Raw genomic sequence first — 23,215 nt, forward strand, 5'->3', positions numbered from 1 at the left:
AAGTTCAGAACTGGTATCTCCTACACATCAATATATTCTTTGAACCAACGCACTGCTCGCACATTAATTCAAAGAGGGGCAAATTTAATACCCTAAAATTGGTCATCTTAACCATGGGCCCCTAATTTCGACAACATCACCAAGGTCCTAACCAAAGGCAATTAAATAAACTTTGAGCACACAATTAATTAATTCTTCAATCATTAAATGGTACATGGCAAGTGAATTATTCTATATTAATTAAATCGTTCTAAGAAAATCATTTTGATCAATTATCCTATTTAATTTAATAAATATCCTAGCATATTTAACTAATTAATTAATTTGCCATTTAATCATTAAAAAAGGGAATTAATTTATTACAAAAGAGGAATCAATATGCAAAGAAAGAGTTATATTGAAAATAAAATAAAAGAATTAAATTGAGAGAAAAACAAACTTGAGATATTATTTCTTTTTTTCTAAATTGAGAACTTGAAATCAAAAAAACAATTAAATTAAATTATTTATCATTCTCTAAAATTGGAACTCAAAGCTTTTCAGAAAACAAGTTTAGTTGCATTGAAAATACTCTTTTCTTGAATAAATCAAAGAATTGCATGGAATTACCTATTTTTATCTCAAGTGCATGGAATTAATTGAATTTTATCTCCAATGCAAACTCAAACTTCTTTTCTGAATGCATTTCAATTCAACTATAATTGAAATTTATCTCAAGGTTAACTGAACCTGATTTCTTAATTATTTGAATTATCCTAAATTGTGCTTTTTCTTGATCTCTCTTGTGATTCTCTATAAATTCAGCCTTCATCTCTCATTCAAAACACCCTGGAGATTTATTTTTATTATACAGTTTTTACTCTGGAGTCATTGAAGATATTGTTCTTGCTTTTTTGAGATTATTGCATCTTAGTTTAATTTCTTTTTGCATATTTTATGATTTCTTGAATTCATATAGTTTACTATTCATCCATCTAGCATAATCTTGCATCCATTTAGCTTAATATCATGCTCATGTAGATTAAATCCTTCGTCTTGGTGTAGTCTAGTCATGGGTATTACTTATACAAATCTGAGAGCAAGTCTATACTCACATCTTTCAGAAGACAATTGGTCGATTTGTTATGGTTTTATTATTCATGCTTATATCTATCTAACCATACATGTAATGACTTAATTGAAGTGTTGTGTCTTACAACTTACATATACTTATTTCACTTTTTCACACACACAATAATTAGGATAAATAGTAAAATAAATAAAGATATTTATTTAATTATGATGACATAATTAGCTAACCAAATAATTTAAATAGATTATTCATTTGGGAGATAAAAATTGAATAGTTAATTAAATGATTAAAATTATTTAATTAAAATGGGGAAATCAAAATTAATGAAATAATAAAACTAGTTAACTAATATTAAAAAGGAGATGAATAATGATGAATTATTAGATTATTGAAGAATAATTAGTAAAAAGGGATTTAATTAATCAAACAATTAATTAAACCTAAAAAGATAAATTAGTCAAACTAACATCCAAAGACCCTAATTTGGTCAAATAAATTGAAATTAGGTAAAATTGGGTGAAATTGGGAAGAATTGAATCAAAATGGGAAAATTAGGTCAAACTCGGTAAAAGCGGGTAAACTGGGTCAAAGCGGATCATAGGACTGAAATGGGATTGATGTGATGCCATGGGGTAGGAGAAGAGGTCAAAATAATGTCATAAAATTGAAATTGGGAGAAAATGATTTGATTTGGACATAAAATAGGAAAGGGGAAATGGCAGGATCAAAACAAGAGCAAAATGACCTAATTAGGGTAGGTTTTGGGAGGAATTGACATTATAGGATTGAAATGGGAACAAACTAACATCGATGGGATGGATTTTAGGTCAAAATGATATCCCAGACTTGAAATGGGGAGAAAATGATACGATCTGGACACAAAATGAGAAAGAGGAAATGATAGGATCACATGAATAATAAAGACTATACACACAATTAGATTAAAAGTGTGGGTGTTTAACCAATTTTAGTGTCTACAAAGGATGAGACACTTTTTACCCAATGTGAGGGGTATGTTTAAAGATTGATATACATTTCCAAATGAAGAAGAGGTTGTGAAAAAGGATACACATCTCTTGATAAGAGAGAATCCTTGAGCAAATAACAACTTCACACAAGGAATGACATCACATTGTAAGCAAACACCACTTAACAAAGGAAAAGTGGATCCTTAAAAATGATAAGAAAATATCAATGCCCCCCAAGCATAGAGACAATGAGAAGAATTACACAACCTCTAAGGAGAGATTATACATAAGAAAATGCATTATTCGAAGCAAAGAGAGGTCCTAAACAAGGAACACACCTACTCGCAAGACATCATGATATGCAAAATGAAACTCCAAAGAAGAGGCAATATTAAAAGAGAAAGAGAGAATTGGATATGTATTGCCCTTTCCCCCAAAGTGGGGAAACAAGGAAGGAAAATGTTGCTGCCCCAAGATGCTTGTTATTGAAATAGCATCACCACTCATGACAAAGAGCCCCCAATGAAGTTAAGTACTAATGTCATAAGGTGAGGAGCAACATGATAAGGTGAATGAAGTGCTAAGGCACTATGTCTTCACCAAGAAATAGTGCAAGATCAGTTGTAAGAGCTATGTGAGCTCTACCATATTTCTCTTGAACAGATGCTTTACATTTTTCAAGAGAATGAGAGTAACTGTGATGAAACAAACATTGTTCATCACCTTCCTTATTATTATAATTGTAATTAAATCTAATGAAAGAAAAAACAACATTCTTATCATACTTCAATCTCTAAAAGATCCTAGTAGCTAATTTCTCTTGGTCATCAATAGGAGTAAGTCTTGTCTCTTGAGATGTAGGAAAAGGTGTGGTAGTAGAAGGAGATGGATTGTTTTATATTATTTTTAATATTCCATTATCAATGAGTCCTTGCATTCCATTTTGAAAATCCAAGCAATCTTGGCATCATGGTCATTAGTTTGATGATGTGAGCAAAAATGAGTGTTTGAGGAAGAATCACCTTTAGATGGATGACAAAGTTTATGTCTTTCAAAGTACTCCTTAAGATTTTATACCCTAAGGAGATCATCCATATGTGAATGATGAGGATGTCATAGAATTTTTGTACTATCTTGTGTAGGAAGGTTTATAGGGACTTTGATTCCTTGTTCAAATTTTCCAAGTACTTGTCTTCTTTAACCTTGTTTTGAAATTATGTTATAGCCACTCCTATAAGAATATTTTAATTGATAAGGAGTATTATAATGAACTTCTTTAAAATTTGTAGTGTAAGTACATCTAGAAGGAACAAAGGGAGAAGTGGATGAAGAAGGAAATCCTTTGTAGGGAGATTCTCCTTTCTATCATCATGCATATCCTCTTTGATAGGTTAGGAAGGAAGATCATTATCATCTAAGGCCTCATATTTACTTAATGTAATGTGGGGAGGAAAATCATGAATAAAATGCATTACATCATCTTCTCTACAAATATTTTGATGGTTAAGATAAGATCTAGGAGAATAAGGGGGATCTAGAGAGATTGAAACACCAATATTTTGACCTTGGCCCCCTTGCACTAGGGTATGTGTATGAGAAGAATATGATCTTAAATTATTTCTCTCCATTAGAGAGATCATTGATAGGAGTATTAGCTCTTTCTTCATTCACATGAGATACCCTAGGAGAGTTACACATGTTAGGTTTTTCATTAGCATCTCTAGAATTATCATTATCTACAAAATATTTTATGTGATCTATACATGAAATGCATTTTCCTAAAAAATATCACCATAAAACAACATGAATCATGGATAAAAGCTTTGAGATTTAATCAAGATTAATAGGAAACATTGTGAAAATTCTAAAAATGCAATATGCCAAAGTGCTATTAATGAAGAGAAGCAATGTGAAGTGAAAGAAAACATTATCCAACACATGATTTTGATAAATGTAAGTAAAAATAAATATAATCATATGTGAAATGGAAAACAAATCAGATCTATTAAGTGTCATTATGAATGCATAAGATTAGATCTAAAAATAAAAGTTACAAATTATGCAACCCACAAATCAAATTAACCAAAACAAATTAGAGTTTTTATGATTTTAAAATTTATGTGTTTTTTTATTAAAAATATAATATATGAGTGCAAAATTGAAAATTAAAATGCCTACAAATCATACCTGAGAATAAAAATTAGAAATCGTGGTGTAAGAAGTCAGGTTCACCAAAATGTAATGGTATACTGAATTTGGAAATTAGGGTTTCAATGGATAAAACCACCAACTAACCAAATTGATAAAAACATTGAAAGAAGGGGACAAAATCCAGCAGATCTAGCCTCAACTTGATTAGAAGGAGGGCTAAGAATCTTGATTAGATTTACCCAATTGTGTGTGTTGATACGAATTGTGTTCTTTCTAAGTGGAATTGTGATGATTGTGGACTTATGGAAAAATAGGTGATAATTGAAGTGATTTGATGAAAACAATAAGTTACAGATGTCCCACGAAGCCACCAATCCCGATTTGAACAAAATAAGATGTGTTGGATCTATTCCCAGAAGCTTAGCCTGATTTTTTGGGACTAGGTAGTATCAATTTGCCATAGTCCTTCGAATTTTTCGCCATCAAACGCTGAACTTGTTTGTCTCTATGAACTCTATCGATCCTCCTAAGTTCAACTCCAAAATTGTTTCCTACACACAAAAAGAAAGAGAAAACTATTGGTGATAATAGTTTTCATAAGTCAAGCCTCGGTTTAGGAATTAACCTTGAATGAAATAATTCAAATACTAAAATAAATGTTGAATAGATATACCTCAAATGTACAATTGTTGATGATGATGCAATGCTTTTTGAATGTAATCATAAATGTTAAATGTAATGGCTTTACAAACACATGAACAAGAAAAACCCTAATCACACACACATGCTTGCATAATATTGATGTAATTTTGCTCCATAATGCTTGAATGATGAATATGCAGCCTTGAAGACCTCTAAAAAAATGCTTGATGATGAATGCCTCACAGATGCACAAGTCTTAGATTGCTTATGGATGGAGACATAGATCTAAAATGAATTGATATAATGTCTTTGTATAGGGTTTTCTAGGTAATTTATTGATTAGGTTGACCTCCAATGGTCATGTATAGCCACTAGGATCAATTCCCGTTGGGGAGATAAAACACTTTCCCCAATTGAAATTTGTGCCTTATTGAGAGGGACCATGGTGCATTGGGGCTCCATGGTCTAGACTAGGGTGCTCCATGCCTTAGTCTCTCTACAAGAAGGACCAAAATAAGGCACTAGGGAGAGGGATACCTCACCATGAGACCTACCAATGGGTGTTCATGGCCTAAAAGTTGGAGAATTTAGTCCAATTGGACCTAGAGAGGGGATGAGGGTAGGAAACACTAAAGTGGGAGCACACACATGAGGTGCAAATTGGACTGGAGATAATTTATGATGCTACAGGAGTACACCTCAGATCTAGAATTGTTGATGATGATGCAATGTTGTTTCAATGTAATCACAAATGTTGAATGTAATGTCATGACAAATACATGGACATAAAAAATCATTATCACACACACATGCTAAGATGAAGATTGATGTAAATTTTCTCCACAATGCTTGAAGGCAGTGATAACTTTAAGAAATCCCCGCTCAAAAAAATGTATAAATTCTTGGCGAATATTTAATCTTTTTAAAAAAGAATAATAATTTTTATTGGCAAATATTTCCTTTTTTAAAAGAAAAATATTAATTTTATTGGCGAATATTTTTATATCAATTTTTTTGGTAGAAAATATTGGCAAATCTTGGAAAATAATAAGAGTATGAATTAATTACTATTGCAAATCCTTTCAAAAAAACTAAAACTTTTTATTGAAAAGTAAAGGCTTGAAGGTGGAAATCAATAATAAGTTTAAGGGGTAGACTCTATTTAGTTTCTACCATTAATTTAAAATAATCTAATAGCCCTCTTTGTATTTTGTGAGATAAACTGTACCAACTAACTATTGAACATGTATTTCATACCATATTATTATAAGTGAGCTACGCATTCTCTTCTCCCTATCAAATTTCCCCTTCATTGCATCAAAATAATGCCATCATAGACATATAAAAGTTATGGTTTTAGCTTTACCATAGGTTCCACCATGGACACAAGTGATAGCTCAACCAATAGGTTTGTAATACTTGGAAAATGTGAACCCATAGCATCATGACATTGTGCCATGCATAGAAAAAATTGAACCAAAAGAAAATATCGAGAATATGTATAGAGAGAGAAGAAAAAGTTTTAAAAATTTGCAGAAAGGTGCAAAAGTTACAAAAAAGTTGCAAAAAATGACAAGAAGTTACAAAAAGTTGCAAAAGTTGTAAAAAGTTGCAAAAAATTCAAAAAGTTGTAAAAAGTTGCAAAAACTATCATGGGCATGGATTGTTGGCACCAACATGTCCAGGTAGGTGGGTTTATGCTAGGCATGCTTCTATTTTATTTTTCAATTTGTCTGAACATCCAGGGCCATACCATAGCAACACTATCTCTTAAGTGCACTAAGTTCAAAAAATTATCAAAATTTGATGGGATATTTATAAGAATCCAGGGCATATTAAAATGATAATTTTGAGCATAAAGGGTCACATGAGGCCCCTCTACAATAACCTATCTCATATTTTAAAGACTCAAATCCATTTTCTTAGGGCAATTTTTTGTTGTTGTTGATATCCTATTTTTTGTTCTATTTGTCATGTGTATGAACCATTGGCACTAAAACATCCAAGTAGGTGGGTTTATACTAGGCATGCTCCTATTTTTCTTCCCAACTCACCCAAACATTTAGGGCCATACTATAGTGGAACTATCTCTTGTCCCCTAAGTTCAAAAAATTGTCACATATGAATGATTTGTTTGAACCTATAGGGTCACATGAAGCCCCTCTACAATAAATTTTTTCAATATTTTAAGACTCAGACCCATTTTCTTAGGGCAACAATTTTTCTATTAATGCAAAAAATGGTAGATACATGCAATGCAAAGTTGCAAGATAGCATAATTTTCATATTGTTCATTGTGGGAATGATCTATTAGTGCAAACACATTTGGGAAGGTAGGTTTATGCTAGGAATCCTCCTATTTTTCTTTCCAACTCACTCGAACATTCAAGGTCATATCATAGTGACGCTATATCTTAAGTGCTCTAAGTTTAAAGAACTATGAAACTTTGATGGGCCATTTCTTAGAATCTGAGGCCCATACAAGTGATTTATTTGAAACTAAAGGGTCACATGAGGCCCCTATATAGTAAAATTTATCAAAATTTTAAGAGTCAAACCCATTTTATTAGGGCAAAAACTTTTCTATTGATAAAAAATTATGAAATGCATGCAATGCAAAGTTGCAAGGTAGCGTAATATTTATTATGTTCGTCGTGGGCATGAACTATCATAAAAAAATATCTGGGTAGGGGGGTTTATGCTAGGCATGCTCCTATTTTTCTTCCCAACTCACCTGAATGTTTAGGCCCATGCTATAGCAGTGCTATCTCTTAAGCGCCCCAATTTCAAAAAATGTCAAACTTTGACTAGTTCTTTCTCATAATCTAGGGCACATCTAAATGATCTGTTTGAACCTATACGGTCATGTGAGGCCCCTATAAAATAATCTATCTTATATTTTCAAGACTCAAACCCATTTTTTTAGGGTAACAATTTTTCTATTGATTCAAAAATTATCAGATGCATCCATTTCAAAGTTGAAAGGTAGCCTAATTTTTGTTCTATTCATCATGACACCTAACTATTAGTGCCAACACATCTAGGTAGGTGGGTTTAGGATATGTATGCTCCTATTTTGCTTCCTAACTCACTTGAATTTTCAAGGTCATACCCTAGTGGCGCTATCCTTGAAGTGCCAAAATATTTGAATGTCTTGATGATCATAGGGTAGTCCCAATCAAAATAGGACAGTCCTAATGAACCTAGGAAACCTTAATGAATGTAGGACAATGCTAATGAACTTAGGACAGTTCAAATGAAAATAAGATAGACCTAATGAATCTAGGACAACCCTAATGAATGTAGGGAAACCCTAATGAACTTAGGACAATCCCAATGATCCTAGGACAACTCTAATGAACGTAAGACAATCCTAAGATTTTTTAATCTGTACATTGTTTTTATCATAATCATCATAATTTGCATACATTATAGACACATAATTACCATTACACATACATGTGACATCCATGAACATACATAAGGAGGTCATACGCATAATATCTGTTAGTGTATGCATCTTTTTCATCACAATCATCATAATTTCCATACATTCTAGACACATAATAACCATTACACATACATGTAGCATTAGGGAGGGAGTGAGGAAGAGAGAAAGTGTTGTCTAGGCATAGTGGGGGGATAAAAGGAATTCAAGTGAGAGGTAGGGAGAGACCTTGAGAGAGAGAGGTAGTAGGTAGAGAGAAATTTATCTAGGTCTAGGTGGGAGGGATAGAGAAAGAGAGATAGAGACTTGGAAGACCTAAGAGAAAGTGATGGATTGAGAGAGAGATATCTAGGTATGGTGGGGAGGGTAGAAGGAGCCTGAGAGAGAGAGAGAGAGAGAGAGAGAGAGAGAGAGAGAGAGAGAGAGAGAGAGAGAGAGAGAGAGAGAGAGAGAGAGAGAGAGATGTTTGTGTGTGTAATGAGATAGGGAGGTAGAGGTAGAGAGGTAAAGAGGGAGGGAGGGAGAGAGATTTGGAGAGGGGAGACATATAATTGAGGAAGGGGAAAGAGGAGGATCAATTGAGAGGTCCATAGAGGAAGAAAGGTAGAGAGGTGAGAGAGATATACATGGAGAGAGAGGTGAGATACCAAGAGGGAAGGAGGGAGGGAGGGAGAGAGAGAGGCTAGAGAGATAAGAGGGAGGGGAAAACATGAGGATAGATGGAGAGAGGTGAGAGACCTAGAGTGGGAGAGATCTAGAAAGAGAAAATTATCTAGGTGTGGTGGGGGAGATAGAGGGAAACCAAGAGAGAGAGAGGGATCCAGAGAGAGAGAGAGAGAGAGAGAGAGAGAGAGAGAGAGAGAGAGAGAGAGAGAGAGAGAGAGGTTGGTGTAGGAGCACCTAGGAGGATCATGAAGATCAATATCTTTTTCTTTTGTGTTTTTTTCCATTTTTTTATGATGTAATAAGGTCATGTAGACCATCTCATAATGTTTGATCATGATGTAAGGCCTTGATACCATTTTTGTGCATTGTAACCTAACAAGACCTAGTTGGTCAACTGTGGTCAAACATCATCCAAATGTGGAAATGGGGTGACACCATTAGAAATCATGTTTTGAGTAATATATGGCCTAGATGTAATAGTTGTAGGGTGTTTTGGAAGTTTTTGTGTACCCATGTAAAAGTTGTAAGAAGTTGCATGAGCAACTTTGCAACTTTTGTTGTCAAGTTGACAACATTTTGTGCAAATTTGTAAACCAATGGTTGTTTGGTTCCAAAGGTGGTTATATCTAGTTGGTCAAGTGTATAAGGGAATATATAAGCCTCTTACACACCTAGGCAAGGGGGTTGGAGCATTTTTGAAGAACTGGCAATACAAACATCTCTGTTTTCCTTGGATTTTGCTACAAACATGTGTAACAATCATTTGATTTTCTTTTGCATGGATTGGTAAAGACACAATATGAACTTGGAATGTTAGATAATTGAGTTAAATTCCTTCTCCAAGTGGTTTTAAGTGTTTTTGTGTAGTTTGGAAGGATATCCATTCATTTCTTTCCTACCGAGTCAGTAAACCCTCTTAAACATGGGGTTTTGGACAAATGGGGCTATAACTTGACATTCCCTGCTCTAAAAATAAAACATATTGGGAGAATTTCAATTCTACAAGTGTATCAAAATATTTTTGAGGTTTCAAAGGTGGCCATGAACAATGGAGGAAGAACCAAGCAATTTTAACCTAGCATCCTCATGTGACAAGTTATGTAATTGACTGAGTTTTGTGAACTGGGCAGAATTGTAAGTGTTTGGAACCCAATAGTTGGTGGATTTGGTAGTTTGGAGATTTTTAGAAGGTGTTACAAGTGGTGGCTTGGTTGTTTGATCAATCTAAAGGCTAGTTTATTTGTAAAAGTGACCTAATTGGTGCTTTAGGGCTAGTAGGGCAACATTAGTCCTCATAGGAAGCCCAAGACATTAGGGTTGAATTTGTGATATGTTTTTAACCTTGTTGAATTATTTAATTTCATGTAAACAAATTTTGTTCACTCCTTTTGTGATTGGGTGTATTGGGACTGCCTACTGTGGAAGAGCTACTAGGCTTAATTGATGCCTATGTTGTGGTAAACCTAAGTAGCAAGAAGGTTGTGGTCAAATCAAAAATCATTTGGGGTCTGTAAAGGTTGTTCTAAGCATATTCAAAGGTCTCATAATCAATACCCATTTTTCCTCATACTATGTCCAAGTATGACTAATGAGAGTGTGTTGAAGCCTTGGAGGGTTAAGGCTTAGAATTGTATGATGAGTTGTCCATCATACCTTGGAGGTTTTCATTGATGTCCAGTCTTGTGTAGGGTTTGAGATTGTTGTGAGTCTGATTTCAAATTGGTCCTATCAGTTTGGGTTGTTTGCAAGAGGTTGTCTTGTCAAACTCAATCCTTCTTAAGGCTCTGCATCAGAGGTTTAGAGATAAAGACATATTTATAATATTAAATTTATATCAAGCATATACATGATATTTAATATATATTGTATATTAATATTGTTTACCATATATGACATTATACTATATTATATATTATAGACTAACAAAATATTTATCAGAATATTTAGCTGACATAACAAATTAGTTATTAAAATAAAAGTTAATAAAAAATATCAGTTACAATTGGATATCAACTTTACAATCAGATATCCATTACAAATGAATATTCATTGTAATCGGATATCCATTTTTTTTGAGAAAAACTGCAACCTTAGGATTTCCCTTGAGATTTCTTTGGGATTTGGCTTGGGCATGTCAAACCTAGAAAATCAACACTGAAAATGTGTTTTGAAGTTTTACTTGGTTTTCTAGATTTCGCCCATGTGGTTGACGACTTTTTCTTTATTCGAATTTGATGAAATGAAAAGGATTTATTAAGAAATTTATCACCTTTCTACCAATATAAATATTTCCTTATTTTGAATTTAATAAACTATTATTATTGAATTTCTACATACATTATGACTAAAGTCCTAATTGATAAATTGAATGGAAAAAATCTATAACTTCAAAATCATTACACATTTTATGCTTCCTCTACTATAGGATAAAAAAATTTGAATCTCATGGATTTTTGACCAAGTTATAAATGGTGTGTACACATACAAGATTATAAATGGAAATGTGGCACATCGGGGCATGTGTCCTCTGCTTGTATTGAAAGTGTCAGAAAAAATATTATGTTTTGTTTGTACTTAAGTTCCATAGACGTACACCTCCTTTTTATTTTCCCTTGAAATTTGAGTACTATTGCATTTAAATTTCAAATTTTAACCAAATAGATTTAGATCTTTCTAAAAAAAAACTAGTAGCTTACAAACTACATTCAATTTGCTACAAATTTTCTTGTTAGATATTTTTAAAATTATGTTAATAATCTATTCAATATGTCAAGTTGCCTAACTCTAATTTTTTGAATTTTCATCACCATTTAAGGGCCTAGTTTGGACACCCATATATGATACACTTGAGTAGAGAATCTTCCCCAAGAGTGTATAATTGTTTTATATGATTAAAAAATATATCAATGCACTATAATTTCAAGTTATCTATATGGAGATAAAATCAAAGAGAAAAATTGCTCTTTTTTGTGATGTCTCATTGACCTCATTTTTTAAAAACAAATAAATCAACAACTAAAATTTGTCTCTTAAATTTATAAAAATATATCCAACTAAAGTTTTAAATCATTTTTAAAATATAAATATTACTTTTGGGTGGTTCAAGTATAGTTTGTTGACTATTCCTTTATAAAAATGTGACATGGTTCTCAACTTTTACCTAGCTCTCTTTTTATAAACTTTTGTTGCTATTCATTACTTTATGTATATTAAATCCATGAAATATTTGCTTCAAATTTCTATAGTAAATACAATATAAAGCTATTATTGAGGTTTCTCATTTGCAAGTGCTTCTTGATTGTAGGAGAGCACACCTTGTATAGTTGCTAGAGTTCTATTGATCTTTTAGTCTAACAAGTGTTAGTTACCTCCTCAAGGGCCTTTCCAAGGACATAATCATAATGCATAATGGGTATGATTCTCATGTTTCTCAACTAGCTTAGCATAGAGCTTGAGATCATAGTGCTCATTATTGGTCATAACATTCCTATCTACCTTTTCTATCCTCTATATCTCATGATAGGACTACTCCTAGTCAGCAATAGAAGTTAAAATTGTCTTACATAGCTTTGACAAATTTTCCTACCAAGAATGAGTGTTACAACCACTAGATGGAGAACACATTTATGACAAAGGTGTCATTATTGGTTGGGAGCTAATTACAAATGACTAAGACCTTGATGATTGGAGCAAATTTAATGACTATGACCTAACTCCTCCTCTTGTTATATTTATAATTTTTATTGCTCAGTGGTTTGATGGCTTGTTATTTCATTTATTTTAATATAAACATTTAAGACTTGGCCTAAAATAAATTTTGTAGTGTGATGTTATTCCACTCACAATTTTTTATGTAATATACTTCTTTGTACATAAGAATTATAGACACTAATTCATAAAAAAGAGAAAAAATCACTTTCCACAAATTTAAAGTATATAAAATTTCAAATTCAATGCATATTTATTTATACATAATTTATATACCATTTAAAGAAAGTGGTGTACTTCCCTTTCAAATACATACACATGTTCTCATATAATTGTTAAGTTTATTTTTCTAAAGCATGCAATGTCTGGAATAATATTTTTTAAATTTAACAACCAATATTTTTTCCGTGAAATATTTTCCCTGTCCACTTTAGACTGTTACTAAATTTTAATCATTTTTATAATATTTGAATATTAAAATCAAATTAGAAAATAATTAAATATAAATATACTGCCGCATGTCAATTTTATAGCTAAACTTCACTTCATAACTTGACCCCCACACTAACTTTTTAGATCTTAAAATATAAAAAATTCCACTAAAATAGCCAAAGCTTTTAAAAAATATAGCCTGATGTTGAGGTCTTTCTTATTTATAAAATTGTCTCTTGTTGTCTGTGACGTCAGCCAATATCTAAGCAAAGTTTTATTAAAAAGAAAAAAACATTTCCCACCATTCTCTCATAACATAACAGTATGAAATCCGTATAAAAGGGTGCTCGACTCTTCAAACTCACATTGTTTGCTACATTTTTATTCTATTCTTCTTGCCTCTCCCAATAACAATGGCATTTTCTGATGAAAAGAAGAACAAGGTATGTTTATTACTCAAATATTTTGATCAACAACTGTGTTTATTACTCAAATATATTTTGTAGACAATGAAGTTGTTTAATGGAGGTTGTTTGGTGTTTGATTTTTGTGCAGCGTTCATGGCCAAAGTTGGTTGTCAGGAAATGGCTGAATATAAAGTCTGATCCAAAAGAGTTTTTCGCTGATGAAACTAGTAATGGTAAACCCATTTTTATTGACTGCTATAACTGTTAAATCTATTGTTACTTTTGGATTTGATTGTGTAATTTTATTTGCATCAATGTTTCGGATCACATTCTGTGGTCCATCATCAGAATGTTTAGAGAATGTCAGAATGAGAATGAATGTGAATTGGATATTTATGGATAAAATCAACTGATTTGAACAAAATGATCTAAGTTAGGTTATAAGTTTATAAATCGTTTAAAACATTTACAAATCAGATACCATTTTTATCGCCCTTTGTATAATTAGCAATTTAGCTGAAACTCTCACTGCTTTTGTGAAACGTGACAGATAATCTGTTAACCAAACCTACATATGAAAAACTGGCAAGACAGGAGCCATATATGTCCCAGCATACTAACGTGCAAGATCTAAGGTATATTATTCATTAAAGTGGATTTATTTTATATTCAGCTGAGATTTGATAAGTTATGTTGCCACTGTAATTAAATCTTTCTTCTAAAGCATTGAGCTATTAATTTTACCCATCTTTCTTGGTACATGACAAGGAAGAGGTGACTTCAATTATTTTTGGGGTGCAGGGTATTTGTGGGAACATGGAATGTAGGAGGTGAATCACCCCACACTCACAGTGGCCTCAATTTGGATGAATGGGTACAGCCAGCATCAGCTCCTGCAGACATCTACGTTTTTGGGTACAAACAAAATTCACTCATTTCATCCAATTCAATTGTATCAATATGACAAGATATTTGTTTTTCTTTTAGCAGTCAATCGTGTTTCACTTTAAGAGTAAGCTTTGAGTATCCCATGCTGGATGTTCAACACCAACAACTGAAAAACAAAAAAAAAACAGAGAGTTCAAAAAATCAGAAATAGCAACTGTCACAAATTGAATTTCAAAGATAAAAACTGAGACCCACTATTCAAAGCTTAAAATCTATACATCTAAGATATTGATATCATAATTGTTAGAATAATGAATAATTGAATTAATTGTATGGTGAATAATATTTTCTTAAGACCTTTTTACAAGAAAGAATAGTCAAGGAACAGCAAAGAAACTACAAAACACAAAATACAACAAAACCTTTTAAACAACCAATCTAAAATCAAAATGCTTTTATAGAAATGATTCAAGATTTTTTATTTATGTTCAATAATATTGACAATAAATATATTAAAAAGCAGTTGATAAATCTATATATTTTATAACTGTCCTTTATTAAATAATAAAACATAATAATCTTCTCTAAATAAGATTTATTTTTATAGTTTAACTGTATAAAATAAATTTTGAATACCAAAACTTGAACTTCCTTCAGCATTATCCTCCAAAATGGGAAAATTAGTCACATGGAGCCATAAAGCTGCTCCATAAAATATAAGAGGAAAAAGCTAAAGACATGGCATCAAAACCATGGTCGCTGTTTTTCATCATATTTAATAAAACTTAGACATATCACTGGTCAAGCCTCCATCATACGTGAATCCTGCGTGCACTCTGAAATATTCCCCTTCCTTTTCTGCTTGCCTTTTACACTAATATATTACTTAAATAATTAGTTTACAATTAATATATTTATTTAATTAAAAATGTAGTGACTTTTTTTTGTTGTTGGGGGACTCAAATTAGCTAAAGTAGAAAGATTGTCATTGAACAAAAGCATCAACCAATTGTATGCTTCATGAATGCAGAGGAAACCTAAAAATGGCATTCTTTCACAAAAGATGTCTATTCCTTAGCTTTAACCCTTTTTATTGCATCTGAATTGTTTATGCAGGTTTCAGGAAATCGTCCCTCTGAATGCAGCAAACATTTTCGGTGTAGAGGACAATGGCCCTGCTGCAAAATGGTTGGCCCTTATTCGCCAAACATTAAACAAAAACACAAATGAAAGAAGCAGGAATGGGCCAACAGCTTCAGAGGATCAACTTTACAGTTTTGATTCTGATTTTGAAGACTCTCGAGCTCCATTTGGGTCAGTTTCATCAGAAGATGAAAGAGCCTTCAGTCCAAACTCATACTCCTCTTCATCAGATAGATCCTCATCCAACTCGGGTGAGATGAATTACAACTTCAATTCAAGTGGGCCAAATTACTGTTTGGCAGCCAGCAAACAGATGGTTGGTATTTTTCTGTGTGTGTGGGTGAAAAGTGATCTGAGACAGCATGTCAGAGATTTAAAAGTCTCTTGCGTTGGTTGTGGCCTAATGGGTTACCTTGGTAACAAGGTATGAAAAGAAAAATAGCTTAGGGTTACCATAATATTCTGTCAAAAGTTCATTTGATAAGCAGGGAATTTTCTGATGTAAAAAAGTTGTTCACTTCTTCTGCTGTCTAAGATTACTCAAAGAATTACCTTTTTTAATAGATATTTTACATACTTGCAGGGTTCTGTTTCGATCAGCATGTTATTCAATCAGACAAGCTTCTGCTTTGTTTGTACTCATTTGACATCAGGAGAGAAAGAAGGTGATGAAATACGGAGAAATTCTGATGTGAGGGAGATCATAAAGAAGACCCACTTTCCCCAAACAGACAATATTTTCTCAGAGAAAACCCCAGAAAAATTTTTGGAGCATGAGTAGGTTTCAAAATAGTCTTCTTATACTCTCTAATAGATTTTGAAGGACTAAGTCATTTTATTTAAAAATAAACCCAAATGAGAAAACTTCAAATGAGATCTTCCAAATCGTAAGGCAGTTGGTTTCTGTGATATGCTGTCTATCTGATTTGACTTTGTGATTTTATTTTGCAGTCGAGTTATTTGGCTTGGAGATTTGAATTATCGCCTTGCACTTCACTATGCTGCCAGCAAAGAACTCATGATAAAAAATAGCTGGGAAACTCTGTTGGAGAAAGATCAGGTGAGTTCATCCATTTAACATTTATAGTTGTACTGAAACCCTAAAGTTAGTTTGCTTTCAAACTTTATATATGTGAATTCAATCAACTCTGGGATTTTTCATGGCAGCTTCAAAACCAGAAAAAAGCAGGACATATATTTGAAGGATGGAATGAAGGGAAAATATGTTTTCCTCCTACTTACAAGTACTGCAGAAACTCAGAGCAATATGCTGGACAAAATCTGAAGTACTCAAAGGCAAAGCGACGCACACCAGCATGGTGAGTGCAACTTAATGTATTTCAAGGTTTCGCATATCATATTTAGAGAGCCCTACAAACTGTGAAATATAGCTTAATCATTGCTTCCGCGTGTCAATATTTTAGTTTTGTTGTACTATTCTTATAATCTAAATAAGTTTGTATTTTTATTTTATTTCAGGTGTGATCGTATACTTTGGTATGGTAAAGGTTTAAAACAACCCTTTTATGTTCGTGGCGAGTCAAAATTTTCTGACCATCGACCTGTATATTCAATTTTTATTGCGGATGTAAACAGCAGAAAAGGAAGAGCTCTTGCCCAAAACTAAAGTTACCAAAGAATTCCTAAATTAAATGCAAGAACTTGAATTTCAGAGTTCTTATCATCATTCTCATCATACACAATTAATTAAATATCTACTAAGAGTTTTTGGCCATCAAAGTACAGTAATAAGAAAACTAAAGACTGTTATACTAATATCTCTCATGTAGTAGATATAGTATGTTAGAGATAATCAATTCTATATTTTATAGATTAGGTCAATAAAAGTTTCATAAAAAATTGTCTATTATTAAATGTTTATATATGGAGAAATTATGTTTAACATCTCATTGTAAGTTCATACACTTGCACTAAAATATATCTTAAATAAAATTTAGTTTGGAGTAAGTAGGCAATTTAAGGTGTTTTATATAAAGAGTTCAACTAGCCATTGCATTGTTACACCTCTACAAAATATCTTATTATATTGTCAAGTTTATTTGAATGATTAAAGTTGGATAACTCTTCTATTATTTGTTCATTATTCTTGTCAAATTTCATATAAATTATCATTTAATTTCCCCATAATGATTCTAACTCATATTCTTTTGTAAAATTTTAGGTGATCTCAAAATTTCTTGAATTTAAAATTTAACCTTTTATATAAATCAAATTGTAAAGTTGAAAATTAGAAAGGAATTCCTTGCACACCTTTCAACCAATTCTTCTTATTTTTCAAGTATAAAAGCACATGACTTCCCATTGTAAGGACCCAAAATGGATGGAAGGAATGGAGAATTTAGCTTTGGAATATAGGGTCCCAAAATGGATGTGGATGACAGGGGATAACGGGATTTTGATTTGTATGAGGGAAATTTGGATTTAAGAGGAATAAAGGATGTACTAACATCTTGAGCATTAGCTTGAGGGCCCTTATTATTTCAGAAACAAGATGCGAGTCCATTTTGAGGGGGATGAGATGTGGAAGGAAGATTGGGATCTTTAGATGGATTGGAATCATGACATGGAGATGAAGGGATACTTTGATCTTGACTAGGGAGGGTATCATGAGATGGAGTGGGAGGGGTGATTGGATCATGAGATGGAAGAGGTTCATGCGATGGAGGGAGAGTTTTGGATAGAGGAAAGATCCGCATATGAGAGGATTGTTGCTTGGATTTGATTAGCAAAGTATGGATGGGTGCTTGGATTAGGCACAAGTCAGTGCGAGCTCTGCCCATCAGGATGATTCCTTCCCATGTCCGACAGTTCATCCAAATCCATCACTTGCCCATTGGGATGTCTCCCTCCCTCATCCGACAGTTTATCCAAATCCATGTCCCACTCTTGGCAAGAGATGTCAGTTGGTCATGTGCATATTGTTTTCATGCTTTAACTTTTCGCTTTGTTCTCATCTTGTGTCCCAGAACTATACTTGTTCAGGACTACCTTGATCACCCTATATCTTGGTATGTCTTGGCTAGTGTACAATGGGGCATAGTTTTCATGGCATGGTGTGTTTGAAGGTCTTCCTTGTACAAACTGACAACCCTGCATTAGTGTTTATGAACACTTGCATGATTGTGCACAAGGCATTCCTGTTTGACTAAGCATCAGTCCACACCTCAGATCTTCATATCATCCTGGTTCTTATAATCAGTGGTGTAGACTATCCATGGCAATATCAAATCTAGGTTTTCTCTCTATGCTTTCTCAACAAGAAATCCAATCCATTTATCATTTCTTTATCTCATTTCATTCACAACACTCCAACCCATCCTAGTTCCCTCTTTCATTATCTTCATCCTTTCATCACCTATTCTTCTAATTCCTTTAGAGAGCACACCCATGTTCTTTGAACCTGCATGTCCTCTCGAGGGGGCATACAACTACTTCCTCCTCATCCTTCCTCCTCATCTCATGACTCGGGCATCATGCTACTAGTCCTTATCCTTTTCTTCGTCTCATGACTGGGGCATCATGCTACTAGTCCTTATTATTTTCTTCCACTATGTTTTATTCTTCTTTGATATAACATCATTTCACGACACTATATCAAAGAGGGGCAAAATGTAGACACCTAAAATTAATTAAATCAATATTTAATTAATTTAAGCCTATCAATATAATTAATTAATTTAATCGTGTTATCCTTATTCCTCTCAGAATCAATTAAATCTAATTTAATTAATCTTGTCACTATTGTCCAATAATTAATTTATCAAATAAATTAATTATTCCCCTATTCTTCTAAAGTCCCCTCCAACAATTATTTCCTCTAAACCCACTGAGTTAATTAATTTTAATTAATTAACCTAGTCATGTGATTCCTACAAATCACTTTTCCTAATCCCACTCAACCTAATTAATCCTTCTAGAATCTCTCATTATCATTCTCATCATTGTCCCTCAATTTTTATTTCCTACTCATGTCACATCAACATTGAGTCTATCAAAGAAATTATTATTTCTTTGAATCCCTCAATGCATCCTTATTTTGGAATTTTTAATTCCTCATGTTTGAAATTCAAATTTATCCCCCCATTTCCCAAGGAATTTAATATTCCTATTTATTTTTCCAATGCCCCCTTGATCCACGACTTCTATCTCAAATCAATCTCACTTCATAATCAAATCAATCTTGGCCCTCCATTGGCCTCCTCCAATCTATAAATTGGAGCCCCTTCTCCTTACAAATCATCCACTTCTCATGCATTGTCATGCTGCTATTTTCTCCTCTCTCTTCTTTCTTCAATCTTTCAATTCAAATCCATCCAAAATCCATCCAATAATCCTCTCAAATCCATTAGTCTTGTTGAGCAAAGGAGAGAAACCACATCAAGCAATATAGGAGAAAATCAACATCACGTTGGAGGCATTTGGGCACACTTCAACTTCATCCAAGCTCCATTGAGGAAGAAGGTGAAAGCAATGTATAATTGGGTTTTATTGCATTGTTTGTGTTTCATGCTTTATTGCTTGTCTATTTGCAATCTAACCATCTTATTATCCTTCCAAAGCTCTTTCCCCTCTTCATTCTTCCAAAATAAGGATGCATTTGGGGATTCAAAGAAATATGAATTTCTTTGAGAAACTCAATGTTGATGTGACATGAGTGGGAATTAAAAATTGAGGGATAATGATAAGTATGATTATGAGAGATTCTAGAAGGATTAATTAGGCTAATAGGATTAGGAAAAGTGATTTGTAGGAATCACATGAATAGGTTAATTAATTAAAATTAATTAATTGAGTGGGTGGTTTAGAGGAAATAATTATTGAAGGGGACTTTAGAAGAATAGGGGAATAATTTATTTATTTGATAAATTAATTATTGGACAATAGTGACAGGATTAATTAAATTAGATTTAATTGATTCTGAGAGGAATGAGGATAACACAATTAAATTAATTAATTACGTTGACAGGCTTAAATTAATTAAATATTAATTTTCGGTGTCTACATTTTGCCCCTCTTTGATATAGCGTCATGAAATGATGTTATATCAAAGAAGAATAAAACATAGTGGAAGAAAAGGACTAATAGCATGATGCCCCAGTCATGAGATGAAGAAAATTCATAAGGACTAGTGTAGACACCTAAAATTAATTAAATCAATATTTAATTAATTTAAGCCTATCAACATAATTAATCAATTTAATTGTGTTATCCTTATTCCTTTCAGGATCAATTAAATCTAATTTAATTAATCTTGTCACTATTGTCCAATAATTAATTTATCAAATAAATTAATTAGTCCCCTATTCTTCTAAAGTCCCCTCCAATAATTATTTCCTTTAAACCACCCACTCAGTTAATTAATTTTAATTAATTAACCTATATATGTGATTCCTACAAATCGCTTTTCCTAATCCCATTAGCCTAATTAATCCTTCTAGAATCTCTTATAATCATGCTTATCATTATCCCTCAATTTTTAATTCCCACTCATGTCACATCAACATTGAGTCTCTCAAAGAAATTATTATTTCTTTCAATCCCTCAATGCATCCTTATTTTGGAAGTTTTAATTCCTCATATTTGAAATTCAAATTTCTTCCCCCTTTTTCCCAAGGAATTTTATATTCCTGTTTATTTTCCCAAGGCACCCTTGATCCATTTCTTCTATCTCAAATCAATCTCAACCCTCCATAAGGAAATCAATCTTGGCCCTCTATTGGCCTTCTCCAATCTATAAATTGGAGCCTATTCTCCTCACAAAGAATCCACTTCTCCATAAGGATATCTTTGGCTTGAGCCACAAAATGTGACAACCTAGTATTATTAGGTTCTTTTTGAACAAAAGATTCAATTTTGTGCAAATTATCCGTTAGGATCCTTTTTGAGAACCTATAGTCTTTCGCCTTTTTCCTCCTAACAGTGCTAAGAAAACATTGCCAACTATTGGAATTCCTATTCCACCTTTTGATACTTGATTTGGGGCCATTATTCCATTTATTGATCTACCTAATCATGAACAAAATAGTGAGAACATCCTGATCCTCCAATAACTTAGAATTTAAGATTAACTTATCCTTATTGATAGACCTATTAGGCATACGATCCCTCAAGCCTATATGAGACACAATCAGGTGATGATCTAAGAGTGAGTATGGCCACACAATGACAGAGATCCCTCTGTCATCCTACATAAAGGAGAAGGAGTCCTTATTAGCATAGAACCTATCAAGTCTATAGTATATTCCTTTATGGCCTTTCTGAAAATTACACCATGTAAACCAAATCCCCTTATACTCATGTCTTAATCCTTCTAGGGGTTCGAATAGTCTCTTTTTATTCTTCATCATATCCTAGTGCAATTTTTCACCTCCTTTCCAATCTATGGTCACACCTCACACCTTATCCTCCCGATTCTCAATCATATCAAAATCCCCTGCAATGATCTAGGGGATTTTAGGGAGAGAACTCATCCGCTTTCATAGCTCTGATCTTTCCCTACAATCATCAGAAGCATAAACTAAATAGACTCCAATTATGGAATTGCCTATCTTAAGAGTGACCCAGACTAATGTATTACAAGGAGATGACCCAGAATCTAGGATAAAGTCCCTCTATTTTGTACTAACAAGAATGATAGTCCTTCCTTTACCCTTATCATGGTTAGAAATAAATTTATATGCATCCTTCCAAATGAAGTTTAAGTTCACTTCTAGTGTGAGCTTGACTGCTTTGACCTCTTGCAACATAACAATGTTTGCATCCCTATGCTAGTTAAGAAACCTTTTGATAATATGCTTCCTGTCTGGGGATTCAAGTCCCCTAATATTCCATGAAATTTACTTCATCTTAAACAATAATTGATTAGATTTCTTGGCAGTCCTAAAATCACTAAAGCATTTGGGGAATTTGACTGATTGGACCAACAATCAGTCGGATGGTGGGATGACAAGGGGTGTGATGTGGCTTGGGTGGATTAATGTTTGCTACTTGGTATTTGATAGGTTGCCTTATTACTGGAAAGTGATTAGCATTTGAAATTTATCAAAATGAGTTTTAATCTCCCCATCATTTTTAAGTACGAGCTACCACCTTGCTTGTCATTATTGTAAGATCTCATTTATTGGTAGGATGAAGGGTGGCACGTGAGTTGAGGTATCTTCGACTAGATGTAAGGATTACGCATACAAGTTAATCAAATTTATTACTTCTATTAATTGATGGATGCTCATGGTTTTTTCAAGTTTAAAGAAGGTTTGGCCTTGGTGGCGTGGCAAGGTGAAGAAGTTTGGTGGACAGAGGGTAGGATATACAAAGCAAAAGTGCAAAGATGGAAGAACTTTCACTTTGCACTCCATCAAACAATAGTTGGCCTTTTTGGGATGAATAATAGATAAAATATTGGGTGGTATTCTCCTATTTGATGAGGTGGAGTTTCTGCAAACAATTAAGAAATTGTTGGGTGATAAATTTTTGGGTGTTTGAATTTAAGTACAGGACTAACATGCATATTATTTTGATGTTGCTGGCTTGGAGAATTAATTTTGGGATGAAGTTGGAAGTGGAATGGGTGGCCAAAGTGTGTGTTCTTGCATATTCTCTATGTGGCTCGATATCTCTATTAGGAAGAGCGGATCCTGGGCAGGCATTGCGGTGACCCTTTGAAAAAGGT

General features: G+C 33.1%; 1 protein-coding gene across 1 annotated transcript; it reads left to right on the forward strand.

Annotated features, from left to right (window-relative positions):
* Nucleotides 1-13,500: 13,500 nt before the first annotated feature.
* On the forward strand, nt 13,501-17,152 carry LOC131075721 (type I inositol polyphosphate 5-phosphatase 8-like). Its single transcript, XM_059209592.1, has 10 exons — nt 13,501-13,530; nt 13,643-13,727; nt 14,045-14,129; nt 14,296-14,409; nt 15,499-15,700; nt 15,782-15,949; nt 16,109-16,275; nt 16,477-16,585; nt 16,693-16,844; nt 17,005-17,152. The coding sequence occupies exons 1-10, from the start codon at nt 13,501-13,503 to the stop codon at nt 17,150-17,152; spliced, it is 1,260 nt and encodes a 419-aa protein (XP_059065575.1).
* Nucleotides 17,153-23,215: the final 6,063 nt, after the last annotated feature.

The sequence above is a fragment of the Cryptomeria japonica genome, chromosome 1 (assembly GCF_030272615.1).
Source record: "Cryptomeria japonica chromosome 1, Sugi_1.0, whole genome shotgun sequence".
NCBI lineage: Eukaryota > Viridiplantae > Streptophyta > Pinopsida > Cupressales > Cupressaceae > Cryptomeria > Cryptomeria japonica.